This window comes from Tauraco erythrolophus, chromosome 16 (assembly GCF_009769465.1).
Source record: "Tauraco erythrolophus isolate bTauEry1 chromosome 16, bTauEry1.pri, whole genome shotgun sequence".
Taxonomy (NCBI): Eukaryota; Metazoa; Chordata; class Aves; order Musophagiformes; family Musophagidae; genus Tauraco; species Tauraco erythrolophus.
Window position 1 is genome coordinate 612214 of NC_141480.1, and position 18177 is coordinate 630390.

The window sequence follows — 18177 nt, forward strand, 5'->3', positions numbered from 1 at the left end:
AAGCAGAGCTTCAAAGGAGACAGCTGGCTCAGCGTATGGAAGCAAGAAAGGGACAGATTAAATTCCAAAGAGGAAGTTCTGTTTCAGTAAAAAAATATATAAAATTCACGTGGTTTTTATATTGCCTTTAATAGTTCGTCTCTTGTGACTGTTGCTTGTTGGCTTCTGGACTAATTAAGTTACTTTTATGTTAACGTGTAAAGTAGTTGTTATTTCCCTGCAGAGAACTTGTTTTACGGCTGCTGTGAGCATGTCCAGTTGTTGTGTGCGTGTCCTTTATTTTAAACTAGGTCAGAAGACTGAATTTCCTGCTGTGAAATACCACTGAAATGCTGACTTATTTTGTGAATTCTCAACCTGCACATTAAGTAGGGATTATAAATAACTGAGAATGTCAAACATCTTTTCAATTCTATATTAAAAACGTGTTCTAATTGCTCTTACTCCTCCCATCAGTGTCACTAACTCCCTGTAGAAGAAACCCTGTTACAAGAAAATTACTGCTCCTACGTTAGCATGTTGTGCCAGCAGAGAGCTCTCATATTTAAAAGCCTATTCTTTTCGTGACTAATGCAGATGATTTGCCATTTTGGAGCATCGTTTTACTTGCAGTGTTTAGAGGGTTTTAAATTTTTTTTTTTTTCTCCTGATAGGAGAATCTGGAGAAGAAAGGTTCACGTGTTCTTGATCTGGAACTGGAATTTGATGAACGTGCAGTGCTCATGGAGAATATTGTCTATTTGACAAATTCCCTGGAGGTTGGTATATACTTGGCATATTTGTTACTTGTTTTTTATCGGGGTAGCTGGAGGATCAGCCTTTCCTGAGGCTCTAAACCTGTTAACATTAGCTTCTGGGTGTATGTTGCTCAAGTAGTAGTTTTTTATCAGCTTTCTATATTTCAATCTTGCTGTTTAAATTTGTCAAATATAGGTGTATAAATCTGTTAAATATAGGCATGAGACATAGTGGTAGGTGTGTAGTATACAAACGTGTTCCCATGAAACACGTCTGGTTTTTGCTGCAGTACTGGTAATGTCTGGGATAGTAAAGTCCAGTGGCACTTTTGAAGAGACGTTTTTATCTGAACCAACTGGTATCTTACATGTTTTTCAGCTGAAGGAATGAGGAGGAGATGCTTCGAGGCATTACTAGCAAGAATGAGTCAGAGTCCTTGGCTTTGTATCCTTGGACTCTTACAGTGACGCATTAACTGTAGCAGATTACCCTGCCCTCTTCAAGGAGCAGGTGCTGGGCAGGGGTGCTGAAACTATGGTGCACAGCAAAAGGAATGCTAGTCTGGTGGCAGTCACAGCTTCATCTGATAACCAGAATGAAGGGGGCTTTATTGGACTTGTCCCATATCAGAGTGAGGTCAAGGGGGAGCAACAACTTTTAAATAAAAATACCTGTAAATCTGCAAAACTCACTGAACGGAGGGAGGGAGCAGTTGAACGGGGGGGGTTCCGTTGAACAGGGGGTCCGTTGGGCGGTGGGTCTGTTACGTGGGAGAACCTACAAAAACTTGAGAACAGGGCTGTGAAATCCCCTGGAGTTGAACAGGAATCGTCAAGTTCTGTGCCAGGGCAGAATCCTCGTGGGCAGACTTGTTCCAGCGTGGGCAGTAATCCCACTGCGAGCAGGGAGCAGGTGACCCTCAGAGGTCCCACCACACAATGTGTCGTGATTTTGGGTATGCTATTGTTACCTCATGTCAATGCACGTTTACTTTCTTCTTTACTTCATGAATAGTAGTTTGTTAGACCTTGTAACTGCTGTTGTTGCCTTGAAAACAATTAAACTCCTGTTGATTTTCCTCTCCACCCCTCCCCCTTTTTTTTTTTAAACAGCTGGATCACATTGAAGTGAAGTTTGCATCTGAAGCAGAAGATAAAATAAAAGAAGACTGCTGTCCTGGAAAACCATTTTCCACATTCAGAACGGAGGTAAAATCAGAAATTCAGATATTGAAAGTCTGAAAACTTAATTAAAAAAAACCCAACAAAACAAACCCAAACCAGAAGCAAATATGCCATTTAAAAACTTGAATCAGACATGAACATTGGATTTTTTTTCCTTTGATCCAACAATCCTTCAAAACAAGAAACATCTCCTGAAGCAATTAGGATTTTTTTTACTTCCTCTGTATAGAGCTCTGAATGTGACTGTGATTGTACCTTAGCTCTAAGGCTTTTCCAGTCAGCACAATTCAATGATTTAACATGAAGACTATCAAAAACAGGTGACCTGAGCATTAGCATGTTCTTATATTTGTTTCTTTTAGCCATGTGTCTCAGTAGTGCTCCTCAGATACAGTACATTTGGCTGTTCTAGCTGGAACACAAACTAGAGAATTGAGGTGGTCTTGTGCCACTATGGCCGAATCTCCCTTCCCCACTGGTACTTGGCGATCGTCGTGTTGCTTAGTGTACTTGGTGTAAGGTATTATCAGCTTCCATGGGAAACTTCGTATTGCTTTTTTGCTGAGTTCTAAAGTGTTTCTTAATACTTTCTATGTTTATCCGCTGGTTTGTAATGGACTAACAAGTGGCATTCAGTTGCATAAAAATAAATCCTTTCAAAAGTATTCGTACAGCTGTGTCAGGGAGTCTTGGAAGAATTAGTGAGCAACGTGTAAGAGTAATGAAACTGCAACAGTGGTCCCGTGTAAATATTTCTAGCTCTAGTACTTTTCAACAGTAAAAGTTTGATTGATTTTCCTAAATATGTCCTAAAAACTTGTGTATACTGTGGCTTACGTTTTGAAGAGTTGTGGGAGCACTTGGATTCGGCCACTGGCAGTCAGTGTTTCTAAATGATCTTTATCCATCCAGAATATTTGTTGATAGATGATGTTTATTTGTTTTAGTTTCATGTTTCCTCTGAGGCTTGGATCACAAACGCAGATTCTCCGTTAATGTTTGCATTAACTTTCTTGCAGCCCAGTGTGTCTGTATTTTTGGTGAACCCTCAACCATCAAATGGCCACTTCTCTACAAAAATTGAAATCAGGCAAGGAGACAGCAGAGAGACAGTGATCAGACGCTTAATGAAGATGGACAGAGGCATCAAAGGTAAAATACTAGCACAGACACAAAGCTATCACACACTGATTAAAGTTTCCAGGAGAGAAGTGGGAAAAAAGCTGCTGAAATTTGTGCTGCTGTCTTAGATGCTTAGAAAGGAGCAAGAGTTTTTGTGTTTGAGTGAACAAGAAAAGAGATAATGTGCAAGTAGGCAGGCTTGTCTGTGGGTTTTCCTCTTTAGTCTTTTGTTCTGCCACTGGTACACCGAAGCCTAGTTTCAGCCAGAGATTAATATGGATGATATTTCCCCTTGTGCTTGGAATTTCCGAGAAAAAGAGTTAGTCCCATAGCTGGTAATAGGCAGCTTCTGCCACTTCTGTTTTGGAGCCCAGGGCTGAAAAAAAAATTTCCCAAACTTGTTTTTCTGTTTAGCCTAAGGTGAATTAGTTTAACAGTTGCTACTAATAATTTCTGTCCCAGTTCATAATGAAAAACTATCTGTTCACTTAAAACTGGGATTACTCAAGAATTGCTCAGTAGCTTATCAGTTACCATTGTTTGTGCCATTGAATTTCTGCTGCGTCTGACGGCGTCACCACTGCTCGCTGGCCAGAAGTTGGTGCCTTGGTGGTGGTGCAGAGGTGGTTCCTTTTTTTTGACAAACATCCTGGGATTGCTCTCCATAATTACTTTGCTTTGCTTTTCTGTCTAGTAACTCTGTGCAGGGCTGTTATGTGCCATGTAAGTTCTTGAGGTGATGCGCACTGAGAAGATGGAAGCGCAGAGATGCTGTTTTCATTTTTGTCACTGTCTCATTGTGTGGCACTGAGAAAATCTTGGCCTCTTTCTTGTGTTTTGCCTTGTTGCAGTTGGAATAAAAGCTGCCTGTTAGGAGTGCTGCTATGGTCAGTTTAAATGTTTGTGTGATCTTGCCAGTCTAAAGGTGGTCTTTGTAAGTAGTAGTAGTATTTCAGTAGTATTTTTCTCAATTTTTCTTAGAAATAAGCAAATTTTTTTCCTAGCCTACTTGTTGATAATTGTAGTATTCCTCACTTCTCCTGCTTGGAAAGATATTTTAGGAAAACACAAAATAGAGTGATAAAATTTCACATTAGACATTGTGGAAACAAGCATTAAGTTTCTGGCCAGTGTAATGAAGGAAAACAGCTTTCTTAAAGGAACAGCAGCTGTGTTTTTGTTGAAGAATGCAGGAATTAAGAATAAAACAAATCTGAAGCACTGTGAGCTGGGTATAAAAGGAAAACTGGACCTCATCCAAAACCTCGCGACAGCAGAGTCATTTTTTTCTTTCTGTGTCTTTCAACAGCTTGTGGTTGTGTTAATGCTTATCTGTAGAACAAAGACAGCTGCTTAGGGGTGCTGGTGCACGCAGAGAGGGGTGTGTGATGAAGTATGTAGGGAAATGCACTGTGCACATAGTAGATGTGTGTACACGTATCTACTACCCTTCTGCTGGGTGGGTGTTTTGAAATAATTGAAAACAAGTGAGATTACGCAGTGCCTCTTTCTCACTCTGTGCCTTTCCTGGCACTGTGTCACTGTTCTGTTGGTGTAAAAGGGCCAGAAGGCTGTACCTGGAGCAAGGTTTGGCTGAAAGATCCCAGGCTTCCTGAATTTTTTTCTTGGTCAGCTTAGCAGTCTTTTATTAGTTGTATTTTATTAGGAAATTGTATGTAAAACAGCTCTCGCCTTCCCCTTTTTCCTAATCTCTGAAATTAATTCCTTGGAAAATGGTACTGTAATTGTCCAGTTACAGCTGTCCCAAAACCAGATAAGGGAAATTTAGTGCTTAGTGTGGTATTGGGAGTTGGTTTATCCCTCTTTTCTGCTGGTAACTTGCTGTGTAACCACTAAATGACGTCTTTGTAGTGGGTGTAAATCTTAACGTGAAGGTTACTGCCAAGAGAATGTATTTCCCTGGAGCAGATATTTTAAAGTACCCAGTGTTGTTAATTTGATGAGTTCAGTGGATGGTATAGCTTGTGTGTAGATGCCGTAGCCTAACTACCCCGTCTCTTTACTGCAGATCTTTCTAAAGTGAAGCTGATGAGGTTTGATGATCCTGTGCTTGGGCCACGCCGTGTTCCAGTCCTTGGCAAAGAAGCAGCAGAGAAGACGCCCATTCTGGAGCAAGCTGTCTTCCACGTTGATCTGGACGAGAAACGTGTTTGCGTTACTGAGAATGGCCTGACAAAGGACATTGGTGACACCATTGTTTATCTGGTTCATTAAACTGGTGTGCCCCTGGCTTGATCCCTGGCAGTGAGAAGTTTCATAGAGCAACTTTGAAAGCATCTCTAATGGAGAAAGATGAGAGTTTGTTCTGTTACAAAAAAAAGCCCACCCAAACCAACCTAATTTTGCATGCAAATTCAGCCCTACTCTTTTAAATGTGGATATAATAAAATTATTTTCCTCTGACCCTTGGCTTTTCTTGGAGAGAAACAGTTATCCTGAACACTAACATGGCTCTTGCTCTTCAGCTGTGGCCAGTGTTTTCAGAAGCAAACTCTAGTACCATGCTCAGAATTCTGCTCCCTCCTAAATAGCCTGGGATCTGGGTAGAGAACTTGGTTGTGTGTCTCCTGTAATAGAGGGGAAAAAGTTGCCTGCACGCTTCTGTGTCTGTAGCCAGAGTTAAGAATAAGATTTAACCCAGTCTGAGCTCTGCGCTCCCCGGAGGAGGAGCTGCAGACACCAGCGTGGAAAGTTTAGGTGTCTGCTGTGCTGGAGACTTGGGTACCCAACCGCTGTGGGTGAGTGTGTGAGCTCTGTGCCAGCGTGCCAGCGCCTCGGGCCGGCGCAGGGAGAGAGAGCTTTAAAAAAGTCCGACAGAGATTCCAAGTGGCGAGGGGTCGATGTGCTCACAAGAACAGGGATCGGGATCTGGAATATCGCTCTTCTTTGGCTGGCTGCCTCTGAGCAGGTTTGGCTGGAGATTTCTGCGACCAGAAGCCTCTTACAGAAGACAAGAAAAAGGATTTGAGGTTTCCAGATAGGCTGAAGTGGATGCAGCGTTCGCTCCGTCGCCTCCAGACGAGGAGGCTGGCACTCCGGGTACGTCGTAGCAGAGGCAACGCGTCGTGGCACCGGGACCCTCGTACTGCCCCTGGTAACTTGTCCACGGATGGTCTTCCCATGTGTGCGTGTTTTGGTATCAGTGCTCCACAAAGAGCAGGTGAGGATCGGGTGAAGTCAGCTGGTTGGAAAGTTTTCCTTAATTTCCTTGTGCAAAAGCAGCTTTATTAGTTCCAAGGAGCAGAGGTTGTGGCAATAAAACCCCAATACATTGACAAAGCAGAAGCCAGATAATCTGAGCAGATAAAAATCAGTTCAGAGTTTTAGCACAATACATATTGCTTCCTCACTCTTTCCTAATCCGAGAGACAGGTGTCCAGAGAGCAAAGGCTGTCCCATGGGTGTTTGGGAGAGCTGGCTCCCAAGCGGAGGGGCGTATGTGCCGTTTCACGTGCCCCTCGGAGCAGGAAGGACGAACAGTGGTGGTATTTCGTCCAGCCTCCGTGTCCGCGTGGATCAGCCAAGCTGATGGTTAATGAGCAAGACAGAGCTAAAACGCTGCCGTTCTTGTCTCCAGTGGTTTGTCGGCTTCCAGGAGATGTCACTGCTACGCCGGTTCATGCGCGTTTTTTCCCAGTAAAAGCTAGGAACAGGATAAAGAGCCTTTCTTGGTATTAGGTTTGCCACATCAATAACAGAATTCTGTTACGGTTTTGGTTAGGGAAATCGGGAAAGGGAACCTTTTTTCTTTGTTTTAACCGAGCCAGTTTTTGAGGTGTGTAAATGCAGAGCCATAAAGAACAGGGTTATTGCTGTTATTTCCCAGCTCTCCCAGTTCCCCGCCGTAGCACCGCAGGGTATTCCCTTGGCTTTCTGTGCCCTTCACTTTTCCTCTGCTCAGAAGCGTGCACAGACGCTCTTCTCCGGAACGTTGTGAGGCACAGGCAAGGTTTCCTACAGAAGGAAGTTAAAACGTTTGGAAAAGTTCAGAGGAACAGCAAGTGCCACCAGCTGTGTCACCCAGCGCCAGGCGGAGCGGGATGGAGCTGGGCACTGCGCCGCGATGTCTGCGCTGGGAAAATCGCTCCAGACAGAGAGCAGACGTTCCTCTCCGCAGGTGTTTTCCAGAGAGAAAGGAGCCCGTCTCCGGGATGCTGCTCTGCTGCCCGTCTCGGCACATCCGAGGGAAGCGGCAGGTTTAGACCGAGTTGTCTCCGGTACACATCCAGCCAGGAGCTGTTCGTGTTATGGCGGAGGCACCAATGGGCAACCGAGGCACCGTGAAACCTTCTCTGTCCCCCCGTGTGCCCATTCTGCGGGTACGAGATAAATTTGTCTCATTTTAACACCAAAACACGGACTCCCTGGTGGGTTGAATCCCCTGGCACTAGCGAAGTGCTGGGCCTGTTTTTCACCGGCTGACGGGGTCTGGCTTTGGTTGTGTCTTCGCAAGGAAAGCTCTCCGGAGGGATGTGCCCTGGCCACCTCCAGACATGCCAACGCTGCACTCAGCTTCTTGTCCGCTGGATTTGATGCCGTGTTCCAAACCCGATTCAATGGAATGCTTTCCTTCGGGAGCCTCCTGCTACCCGGGTGGTGGGGAGGAGGGGGGCAAGAAGCGGCCTCAGCAGTTGGGAACTCTGACATCGGGGCATGGAGCGCGGTGGTGCCACCTGTGCCATGCGCTGGGGCTGCTCCCAGGCATCCGTTTCCATGCCTGGCTGGGAGCTGTTGCTCTGCTGACGGGATGAACGTCTGAGTTCCCGTCGCTGTTTATTCTTTCCTGAGTAACGCCTGAGGATGAGACTTCTCTTTCTGGTCTCGAGTAAGGAGTAGAGTTGGTGCCTCATCCTTAGTTAACGTTATAAATAATCTGGTATATTAAAAAAAATAAATCTATATAGAAACTGTATAGCTGATGAGAAACGAAAGCTCAGTTGCGTTTTGCACTGAGAAACATCTCTGCAGCGAGACCTGGGCACGGCTCCTCGTGCTCAGGAATTCAGCTCAAGGCGCTTTATTCATCCCTCCGGGTTTTGCTGCCAGAAGAGAGAATTATTGACTCTGTGGCACTGGCAAAGTATCCAGAATCTATATTTTGTTTAAAGCAGAAGCAGTTACTCTTCAACAAGGCCCTGTTCTGTCAGAAGGGTTGCGTGACCTTTGGTGAATTGTTTCCACTGAAGTGGGGCGCAGCAGAAACGCCACGCCGGAGCTGGGGGTGCACCTCGGCGGCTGAGCCGCCCCCACGGGGGCTTGGGATGCTCCACGGTGATGTTCGTGCCGTCCTTCCCAGGGTCCCCGTTCGTACCCATCGGTTCCTGAGCTGCCTGCGGGGCCGTGGTGGACCTTTGTGCTGTGACAGAGCCGGGCTGCTCCGTTGGGTTAATGGGAAAGGACATCGTCAGCCCCCCCATCACACGGGGGGTGCACGGGGCTGCCGGGGTTGGGAGCCCGGTGAGAGCGTGGCACTGCCGGCACCTGGCCAAAATCTGCCGCCCTGGAACAGTCGCTGTCGGCCCTCGAAGCCCCTTCCAGTGGAGCTGTGACTGGTGCAGATCCCCCCCGGGACCGGGGATCTGCTCACAGCGCAGCGTTCCGCATCCCAGAGGTGGTTTGCGGCGAGGTGGCTGCTGGGTGCCGAGGTCCGTGCGGGTGCTGCAATCCGCTCCGGGCGCCCTCGCGCCTCGCCGGGGCGTGCGGTGGTGGTGGGGGTCGGCGTGGAGCTCGGCGGAAAGGACACGCGGGAGCGAGGGAATCCGTGAGAGGGAGCGGGTGTAAAACGAAGGAAAACGGCAGCGCGGATCCCGTGGCTCTTCCTTCCTCCCCTGCAAGGTCACTCCAAACATGTAGTTTGCAGGTGATTAAAAATAGACGGAATCTTTAATTTTCTACGTTCTCGTTCCTTTCTCCAATGCATCGCAGAGTGCCAGGGGGGCCGTCACTGCCGCTGCCATCATCACCCACCACCACGGGGACTCCACCACCGGCCCCTTCGATGCCCGACACAACAAGGCAACCGGCAGGAGTTCGTGTGGCTTCTTGTGTCTCCCTGAGCACCTCTAGTTCCTGCAGCAGAGAAACACTGGGACAACAGCAAACTGGGACCTGTTCCTGTGGCCCGTCCCAGCCGGGGTGCACAGTCACGGCTGCGGCACAGGGCAGCCCCGCGGGGTGGGCAGTGTCCTGCACAGCCCCTGTGCCGCCGGCGTGTCCCCGTGTGCTGCGGGTGCCCGCGGTGCCCCGGCTGCGGGAGGGCTGTGCCAGCCGAGCACAGCTCAGAGGCATCGCTGGAAGCTGCGGGGAGGTAAATCTGCGTTTCGTCTGCGGCACAAAGGGGGTTCGGCTGCTGCTCCTCGGCTCTTTAAGCAGCGGCTGCTGGAGTAATGTCTCACCCATTAAGCAGAGATATGTGTCTAATGGGAAGAATTTTTATTTCTTTTGATGTTTTATTTCTTTAGTAGCAGGTTGGGTTTTCATGTCCTTTTTTGTCTTTGTTTGGGCAGGGGTCACATTACTTTCCTCCAGGTTTCTTTCGTGTCTTTGATAACGTGAGGAGGAGAAAATCATCACCACTAATTTGCATTAAGGACGTGAGTTAGATTCAAAGGCACGGAGCACTTCAGCAGCGCTCTCTGAAAATAGTTCTTTGGGTTTTGTTCTGACACCAGTCTAAAAGCTGGGCTGCTTATTTGATGGAGGGAGGTTCATAGTGCTCCTTGGCTGAGCACGCGGGAGCCGGAGTCTGCAGATGTCTGCTGGACCCGGAACAACTGCGGGGCGAAGCAGCCGGGGCTGGAGGGGTGGCAGTGCCAGGGCTGGAGCCTCCGCAGGGAGCCCAGCAGCGACGGGGACCTGGGGCCCTGCTTGGGGCAGCGGTTCCTGCCTTGAATCTTTCCCTGCTCCATGGTCTCTAGTGGAGAAGCAAAACCAGGATTTTGATCATTTTTTCTAGTTGATGCTTTTTTGGTTTCCATTTTTGGCTTAATCAATTGGGTCATGAGAATGTGCTGCAAGTGCTAATTAGTTAAAACTGGGGGCACAGCTCTGACCTCCAAATCTCTGCTCTGTGCAACCTAAAATATCCTTCCTGTACAACCCAAAGTGCCCTCCTTCTGTGGGTTTTGATTCTCTTGCCGTGGCAGCTGCTCTCCCTGGTACTAATCCAGGAGTTCTCCTCGCCACAGTGGTGGGAGGGCTGAGGCCCTCGGATCCCCAGCAGACTGGCACCCATCGCTAGCCAGTCCCCCCGTCCCCAGAGGCGCCGTTGGGGCTCGGTGCCCGCAGCTGGGACCAGTGTCCCGGAGCGCGGTGCTGGATAATGATCTCGTTATAACGACACAAACATGAAAAGTTCATTTGGGGCTCAGTCTCCGAGAAGACGGATCCCAACCACCGCCCCCATATGCTGTTTGCACCGGTGTGTGCAAGATCCTGCAGCCAAATTCCTTTTTGATCTGGAAATCTATTTTCTTACCTCAATGCTTTTTTTTAAAGCAGAAGGAATGCATTAAACCTGAGGAATTGCCCTGTCTCCCGCACAGAGGCAAAATCAGCCTTTGCTTCATAATGGAGCAGCAGCTCCAGGCAACGACTCATGTTTTTAAAGTACTTTGTAAGAGCAGGACCGTGTGCCTGCGGCTGCTGCGGCACAGCGCGGCGGGTGCTGTGGGATGCACATCGCCCTGTGATGGGTGACAGGGAACGAGGAGCCCGTTCGAGCCGAGGGGCAGACACAGCCAAGGGCTCGTGCGCAGCGAGTGTCCGAACGTTCTGCTTTTAGGGAAACCTGTGGGTGTCCAGCACCCCTCAAAACCCGTCTCCCCTCTGCTGGTGTACTGGGCAGAGGATTCCAGGTCAGGGGCTAAAATGAGCTACACGGGCACTTGAGCGCGGGGTAGTTCACTGGATGGGGTCTGGATCCGGCCCATGAGCTCACTCTTGCTGTGATCTCGGCGGGATGTGCAGGGCAAGGTGGAGAAGCTGGTCCGTGGTGGTGCTGCTGGGTAAATCCCTTCTGGCTCCTTCCAGGGCACCCTCGGTGCAGACCGGGCAGTGCTCCCGGCTGCCTGCGGCCGGTCAAGTGGCCTGAGGGCTGGAGCAGTGGGCTACCACCGGACCCTGGTGGGCTACCACTGGACCCTGCAGGAAAGCTGCTCCTTAACCGAGGGTGTCCTTGTTAAAACACCCCCATGAGGGAGCCTGAGTCGTGATTCTCTCTATGCATCCTGTCCTTCTCCCTCACCACCCACCATGCAAAAAGCCTTGTTTTTAAAAATAAAACGTGTGAGTATGTTACAGCAGTGCCTCTCCGCTGCTTTTCTTGTCCCCTTCGGTATGTTAAACCCGGACATAGTGCCCGGTCACCCACTCCTGCCACATCATCACACCACAGCAGCGCCCGGATCCAGCAGCGGCTTTGTGAGCGTGGACCTGGATTGCCGCCTTCAGCCGGGACGTGTGATGCGGCACCCAGAGTGGATGGATTTGCTCTCCTGGGAGAGCCGCAGCGACCGCGTTCTGCCGCCGGAGGGTTTGTAGCGCGGGCAGAGCTGAGAGCGCGGGCAGGAGGCGAGGCTGGAGCAGGAGCAGGGCCCCAGCCCCCGGGATGCCCGTCTGGCCAGGGGACGTGGGCATGGGTGCCCGCCTGCCCTTGGCCAAGCGTTGCGGAGCGCTCATGAAAAAAGTCCAGCAATGGCAATGCTTAGTGCTAAATACGATCCTTGTATTTGCTCGTAGGTTCCTGCTGGGCGTCAAGACAGTCAAAACCAGAAAGCAGGAGCTCAAGCTCAGACTGGCTGAAACTGAGCTCAAGCTGGTACGTGCTGGTGAGGTGCAGAGTGAAGACTCAGTTCCCAACCTCAGCCCCAGGTAACCCTCCTCTTCCTCGCCGTTTGCTCCCAGCAGCCAAACAGCAACCCGAAATAAGAAAGTGAAAATCAACATTCTGTTTTTTTTTCATGCAAAAAGTTTTAATGGTAACGCAGTACTTCCACGGGCTGGGACACCGCACGCGTCGGGCGCTGGAAGCGTCACCGAGGCCGTGGGTGGGTCCCGCTCGGTGACCCCCACCAGCCTGACCAGTTTGTTTGGCAGCGCACGCGTGCTGCAGCTCCGTTCTGCCGCCTCACACTCCCACTGTCTAAGGTGCCATAATCCATTTGGCTCCAATTAATTTAATTAATCTACAGGCTAAAAATCTAAACATTAGTGCTATAAAGTTAGACAAGTAAACTTCTGAAAACTTAAAATATTTTTAAACCATTGTTTGCCAGTTACAGAAATACAAAATAAATATTTCGAGGATTAATACAAAACAGAAAATTAATATATTTTTGTTTATTGGCTTCTTTCTTCTCTCGAATAGTATGTTAAATTGAAAAAACCTTTTTAAAAAATGAACTTCACATCATGGAAAAAATATTAAGCATCATGGAATTTGTACAAGTGTCTCTGAACAGTAAACTAAATGTATGTATGTATTTTACTTATTCCTCCTACCCATCACCAAATAAAAGAAGATGATATATCCTACTGTTTCTAAACATACACGTGTAAAAATAGCCATTTCCATTTTCTCATTTGCAGTAACATGGCTGTAACATCTCACCGTAATGACTCCTGGGCTCAGTGCAGAAAGACGACGACAAAATTCCCTGGTCTGTTGTGCAGGGATCGAGGTAAGCTCCCACCCTACTGTCTTTAAAATCGATTTTATCTGGAACTTTGGTAGGAAAAGATCTTTTCTCCACTTCTGGTACATGCATAGTCTCCCCCCGCGTGGCCCGTCCGCTCTCCCGTGTGTCGGCCCACGGCGGTTCCCGATCCGTTCCCAACTCTCCATCCGGGGGTACGAAGCCGTCAGCCCGCGCGACCCCCGCTCACCCCCCCGCTAAGTCCCCGTCGCCTCTCCCGGACGGTTTGGGGTTCTAAACACTGATCTTACGAGTAATTTGAAATGTTACTTTTTAAAATGGGGAAGATACTGAGACTTGAGGCAAAAAACTGAAAAACTTAAAGTCTGTAACTGTTATTACACTTAAAACTTGTTGTTGCACCGATGGGCTGCAAGAACTGTTGGGCAACGAGCAAACTTCCTAAAACACCGATAAACGTACGCGTGAACTGCCACGTGCCCGGGCTGCTCGGCGTGTGTGGTCTCCCTGCTTTGGGGCCACCTTTGCATCCCTCTTCCCTGGTGCTGGGCGGGGGGTCGGGGTGCTGGGACCCCCTCCGGGCTGCTCTGGGCGGCTCCGCGGGGGCCGGGAGGGCCCTGCACTGAAGGCTGCTTATTTGCTCAGATTATTTTTTTCTCAAGCTCATTTCTTGGGTTTTCTGAATCTGGAGGAGACACTCGGTCTTGTAACAGCTCTTGTTTTGCTTTGGTGGCTTGTGAAAAATTAAACAGGATGAAGTCAGGGAACACAGTGCTTGGAAATCAGCGTTCATTGAAACGCCTGGTGACCAAATGCAGCGCGGATGAGGAGTCCGGATGCGCTGTGACCTTAAAGGTGCTTTTCTAATGTTGGTTTTAGAAAACAGACCGTTACAGAGGGGGAACAGAGTTGTTGGGAGAGTGAAAGTGGTAAATATCTGGTGTCTCGCACACCGTGGTCTTTCACTGCCTTATCAGGATTGGGGCACTTTATTTCCAAAGCCTCAGGTTCTTGGAATTATGTGGTCGTGTTAAAAAAGCAAAACAAACTGAAAAACCCCCTTGACCTCCACGTACAAAGAGGAGCCATCGTGGCTGTGGGAGCAATCCTCTCGAGAACGACTGCCAAAGGCTCACGGGCGGCGGTCGCAGCCGGGCAGGGTCTCTGGCGGTGCCCCGGGCACTCCTCTCTGCGGGAGTCGGGAGCTGCCCTGCCCGGATCAGCCTGCGGAGCCTCGGCCAGATGTGACCCTGAACGCATCCTGTGACCACGGCATCCTCTTGTACGGCTCGTGTCTCCGACCGAGGGACCATTAGATCCTCTTTGTCATGGAGCAGGGACTGATCCCGGGGGACTCTCTCTGGACCCCGGCCTGGCCGCGGTTCTCAGTCTCGGAGAGCCGTCTGCCAGCGATGCAGCTGCCATCTGGAGCAGCCATGCACTGTTCCCTCCCGAGACTGAACATCATCACTTCCACCTTCCGTGTCGGGGGGAGAGTCCCGGCCAGGCGCAGCGCTCCAGCTCCGGCTGCGCTGGGGTGGGGGCTCCTCTGCCCCCCATTTGTGTCTGAGACAAGTCACGTCTGGCCGGGGCGGGGAGGCTTCCCCAGCCTGGCGGATGTGGGGAGAATGAGTTAACGTTGTGTTTTCTTACCTCTGCTGCCGCTGCTCGGAACCCATCAGGAACGGTGGCCGCGGGTCACGCTCCGGGGGCAGTCACTGAAGCACTGCCAGGGTTGTGCCGGGCTCGGCCGGCCGTTCAAGCTGAGCTGATGAATGATCTGATTCGGGCTCCGATTCATTAACTAATCATAAGAAACGAGCAGGTAGAAAATAGGCCCAATTCGAGAACTTGTGCGAGGCGTGTTAACGGTCCCTCTGTCCCCGGGCGCTGCTTCACGCGCTTCTGCAGAGCTCCTCTCCCACGGTTTGCCGATGGACGCGGTGCTCCGGGTGGGCAGAGCGCGGATCAGCCCCTGCGCCTTCGGCCGGGCAGGCAGAGGACAGTCTGTTTTCGTTACAGAAGTACGTTACGCTGCAGTGTACCTGCAGTTGTGATTTGCTTTTCCTAATGCTGTTTTCTTTGCGCTCTGTGCGTCGTGTGATGGTTTGTGGTAAACCACAAGACTGCAGACGTGGTGGCTGAGCGGGGCCGGGCTTGGACCAGCCCCTCCGTACCCTGGAGAGCCGCAGAGGGGGGACATCCCTGGAGGGGAAAGGGGTGGCCTCCCGTGTAGCCAACTCAAGAATGACAAAACAGGGTCCCAGTGCTGATGTCAAACCTCTCTTCACTGGGGAAATGGGCTGAAGAGAGTCTGGAGGGTGGGAAGACAGTAGGGAAGTTAAATATATATAAAAAGAACAGAAACCTTTGAAGAGCTCACCCACCTCCATGCAAAGCTACCACCCTCCTGCCAGCATGTGATGCCTCCCTTTTCATTGCTACCCAACTGAAAAAATAAAAATAAAAATTGGATGACAGCATCCAGAGAGGGGCAAGGGGTTGGGGCGGATCCTCGTGGGGATGCAGCTGCTTCAGGTCAGCAGCCCAAAGCTGGCACAAAAGCTGCCACGTTCACTCGTGCTCTGAGAAGCCGGGGTGGTGATTCTGCGTGCACAGCGCCGGCGGTTGGAGTCGTTGTTCCAGAGCAGACGTTTTCAGCCTGGTGCACTTAGAGAATTGCTCCCTGGCACCATCGGCTCCTGCGCGTGGAGCAGGGCCACGGGGGCACTGCTGCACCCGGGCCCTGGCACAGCTCCGTGCCAGCGCCGCGTCAGCTCCGTGAGGTTCTGCTTTAGCTGGGCTCTGGGAAGAAAAAGGTCTGAGTTCTAGTCCCTCTTCCTCGGGATGCTCCTTGGTGACATAACGCAGTGCAGGCGCTTCCTCCTGGGCGTTGCCAGGGGAGGAGTGGGGGTGAGGAGGACTTGGCAGTGCTGCACGGTGGGCAGCAGTCCGGAACCAGTGGGCAGGTATGTCTGCGGGAACAAGCTGCTTATTAGAGCTGTTGCTTTAAACACGTCTTGTTTTCAGTTCTCTCTCCCTACATGTTTTGAATATATTTAGGACACTTATCACCATAGCATCAAAGCACTGAAATATCCTGTGCAAGAAACTGAGAGATCTGCCCCAAAATAGCCGTCTGCTCTTTTACCAAAGCCCCGATATCGCTGTCAGCGCTTCCTTTCCCTGCCACTGCCCATGACTGCGCGTGTGCCAGAGCCTTCTCCGTCCCCACCGGCCCGGCGCTGCCACTTGTCACAGCGCAGCGGGTTAAGGGCCAAGTCTGGGAGAGGTTTGTGGTGCTTTTTGGCGTATTTGTCTGAAATCTTCAGTATCGTGTAAGGGGCCGAACAGTTTTGCAGGCTTCCCTGTGTGCAGGGCGCTGGAAACGTTATTGCTGTTTATCTTGATACGAGAGGACGAGGGGGTGGGTTTGCGGCGTGAAAGGCCAAGTTCTGAGCTGGCACCGCGCGTGGGAGCCGGCTGTCCTGAGCCCAGGTGTGTGGAGAGACTTTATGGCTTGTTGGGTCTTAAGGCATCCTGGGCACCTTTGGCTTTTCCTGATGCTCTCGGCGTCCCCTGAAGCTTGGTGTGTCTGATGAGTTGGGGCAGAGCAGATGGTGTCTTACCTCCTGTCTGGGTTTGGGGCCGAGGCGGGAGGAACGGAGCTGCCCTCACTTCTCTCTGTTGCTCTCTGAGCTTTTTGTTTTGCAGCCCCAAACTGAACTTCACATTCTCCCTCGGTGCCTGGCTCTGCCTCCGGCCCCGCGGGGGAGCACCTGCCCCACTCGGGCACGAAGGTTGCATGGTGACTTTCTCCAGCGTACATCTGTCTGAAGCCCCCAGTGAGTTCCAGTTTGTTGTTTGCTTTTTGTCCCTCATTTTCAAACCCCTCTTGCACGCAGGTTGCTCTGAGCTCCCTCCTGAGCGTCGGCAGTTCGGGATGTGCTCCCGGTCTCCAGGAACGCTCCTCCTGAGCTCTGGGTGAGATGGCACCGGGGTCTCGCAGGGCAGGGTGAGTTGACAGTAACAAGGGAAGATCTTCGGTTGGAGCCACTGCAGAGTCCCACTGTCTCGGTCCCACTCCGGGGCACTCCGGGCTCTGCTGGAGCCAGCGCCTCGCGGCTGCCTCTCGCCATGGAGTGTAAAAGCTCGGGATCAGCATCAGTGGAGCGTGCGGGGGGATCGGCCCGTCCCCCTGCCCGGGGCACAGTGCAGCCCGCTCCAGCCACGTCACCCCGCTCGGCACACTGCACGACCAGGCGGTCCTGTTGGACCTTGGCTCCATTACAGTGGTGTGAGATGAGGTCACTGTCTGTTTCAGGGCAGTAAAACACGGAAGCTCCCCTTCCTTCCCGAGTATTCAGCTGGGATTCACTCTTCCTCCTTGCCCTTCCTTTGCCAGCGTTTCCATCTGCGTACTCCATCCTGGTGTAGCTCCGGCCGCCCGTGCCGCCGTCGGCCGCGAGCCTCACGGGAGGTCAGGCTGGGAAATGCGTTAGCTGCTGCGGCGGCGCGTTGCGGACCCCGTCACGCCGAGCTGGTGTTGGTCACGCCGAGCTGGTGTTGGTCACGCCGAGCTGGTGTTGGTCACGCCGAGCTGGTGTTGGTCATGCCAAGTGATCGCATCTGGGGCCGGGCGTGAGCAGCAGCCCCTCCTGCCCCTCCAAGCCAACATGGTAGCGTGCTGCCCGAGCTGGTCCTGGGCATCCCTAATGCAATTCTATTTATTCCAGATGTGCCTGGGAGAAGTGGAGGTGTTCTTGGTTATAGAGCCAGCTTATGAATTTTTCTGGTGTAGTTTTACAGGGATGAGAGGAGTCTTCAGCAAAGAACCAGCATGTCTTCTCTGAAACGTTCGCTCTCTTTGAGGGGGCATTGCTGAGAGTCTTGTTCACCCTCTTATTTGCAGCTCGCACCGCTTTTACACCTGGGCAAACGGCACATTTTCAGTTTGTCAGGATTTCTCTGCAGGAGCTTAAATAGTGACAGAGCACAAGGTGAAGAACCGATCTGTGCCAGTGGCGCTTTCTGTGCTACTGAAAATCCCTGCAGGCGGACACCGGCTTCTGCTCCGCAAACAGAAAACGTCTGAAAGCGTAAAAGAACGGGGGCCGTAGACTGCAAATGATTTTATCCATTCCCTTTTCTTAGTTCAAGAAGAAAACGTCCTTCTCTGAGGCTGTGCCAGTGCCTCGGCGAGTTTCCATTGACCAGCGGAGTTAATTTCCTGGGTTTCGTGTGCAGTTATCCGAGGATGTGATGTTACAGCAGTTTGGACGCAGCGCAGCCACCGCTGTTGGGAGGTTGGCAGCTGGGGGCTGTGGCTGGGACGGGAATTGCTGGTCTATAAACCAGCAATAAAAACAACGTATGAAAACCGAAGCTGTGGACTGCGGGTTTGCTGGGGAGTGGTCCAGCTGGCGAGCACGGCACGGCACTCCGGCTCTGCCAGG

The 18177-nt window shown here is 50.9% G+C and overlaps 1 protein-coding gene across 2 annotated transcripts in view; it reads left to right on the top strand.

Moving 5' to 3' along the window:
* The window catches only part of LARS1 (leucyl-tRNA synthetase 1), a 30614-nt gene extending 25314 nt beyond the window's left edge, over positions 1-5300 (top strand). For both annotated transcript variants that reach the window (XM_086621366.1, XM_086621367.1), the window contains 4 exons: positions 654-758; positions 1851-1946; positions 2942-3074; positions 5074-5300. In XM_086621366.1, the coding sequence (XP_086477492.1) occupies positions 654-758; positions 1851-1946; positions 2942-3074; positions 5074-5279 (540 nt within the window). In that variant the 3' untranslated portion in view covers positions 5280-5300. The remainder of the gene's footprint in view (positions 1-653; positions 759-1850; positions 1947-2941; positions 3075-5073) is intronic.
* The last annotated feature ends 12877 nt before the right edge of the window (positions 5301-18177 follow it).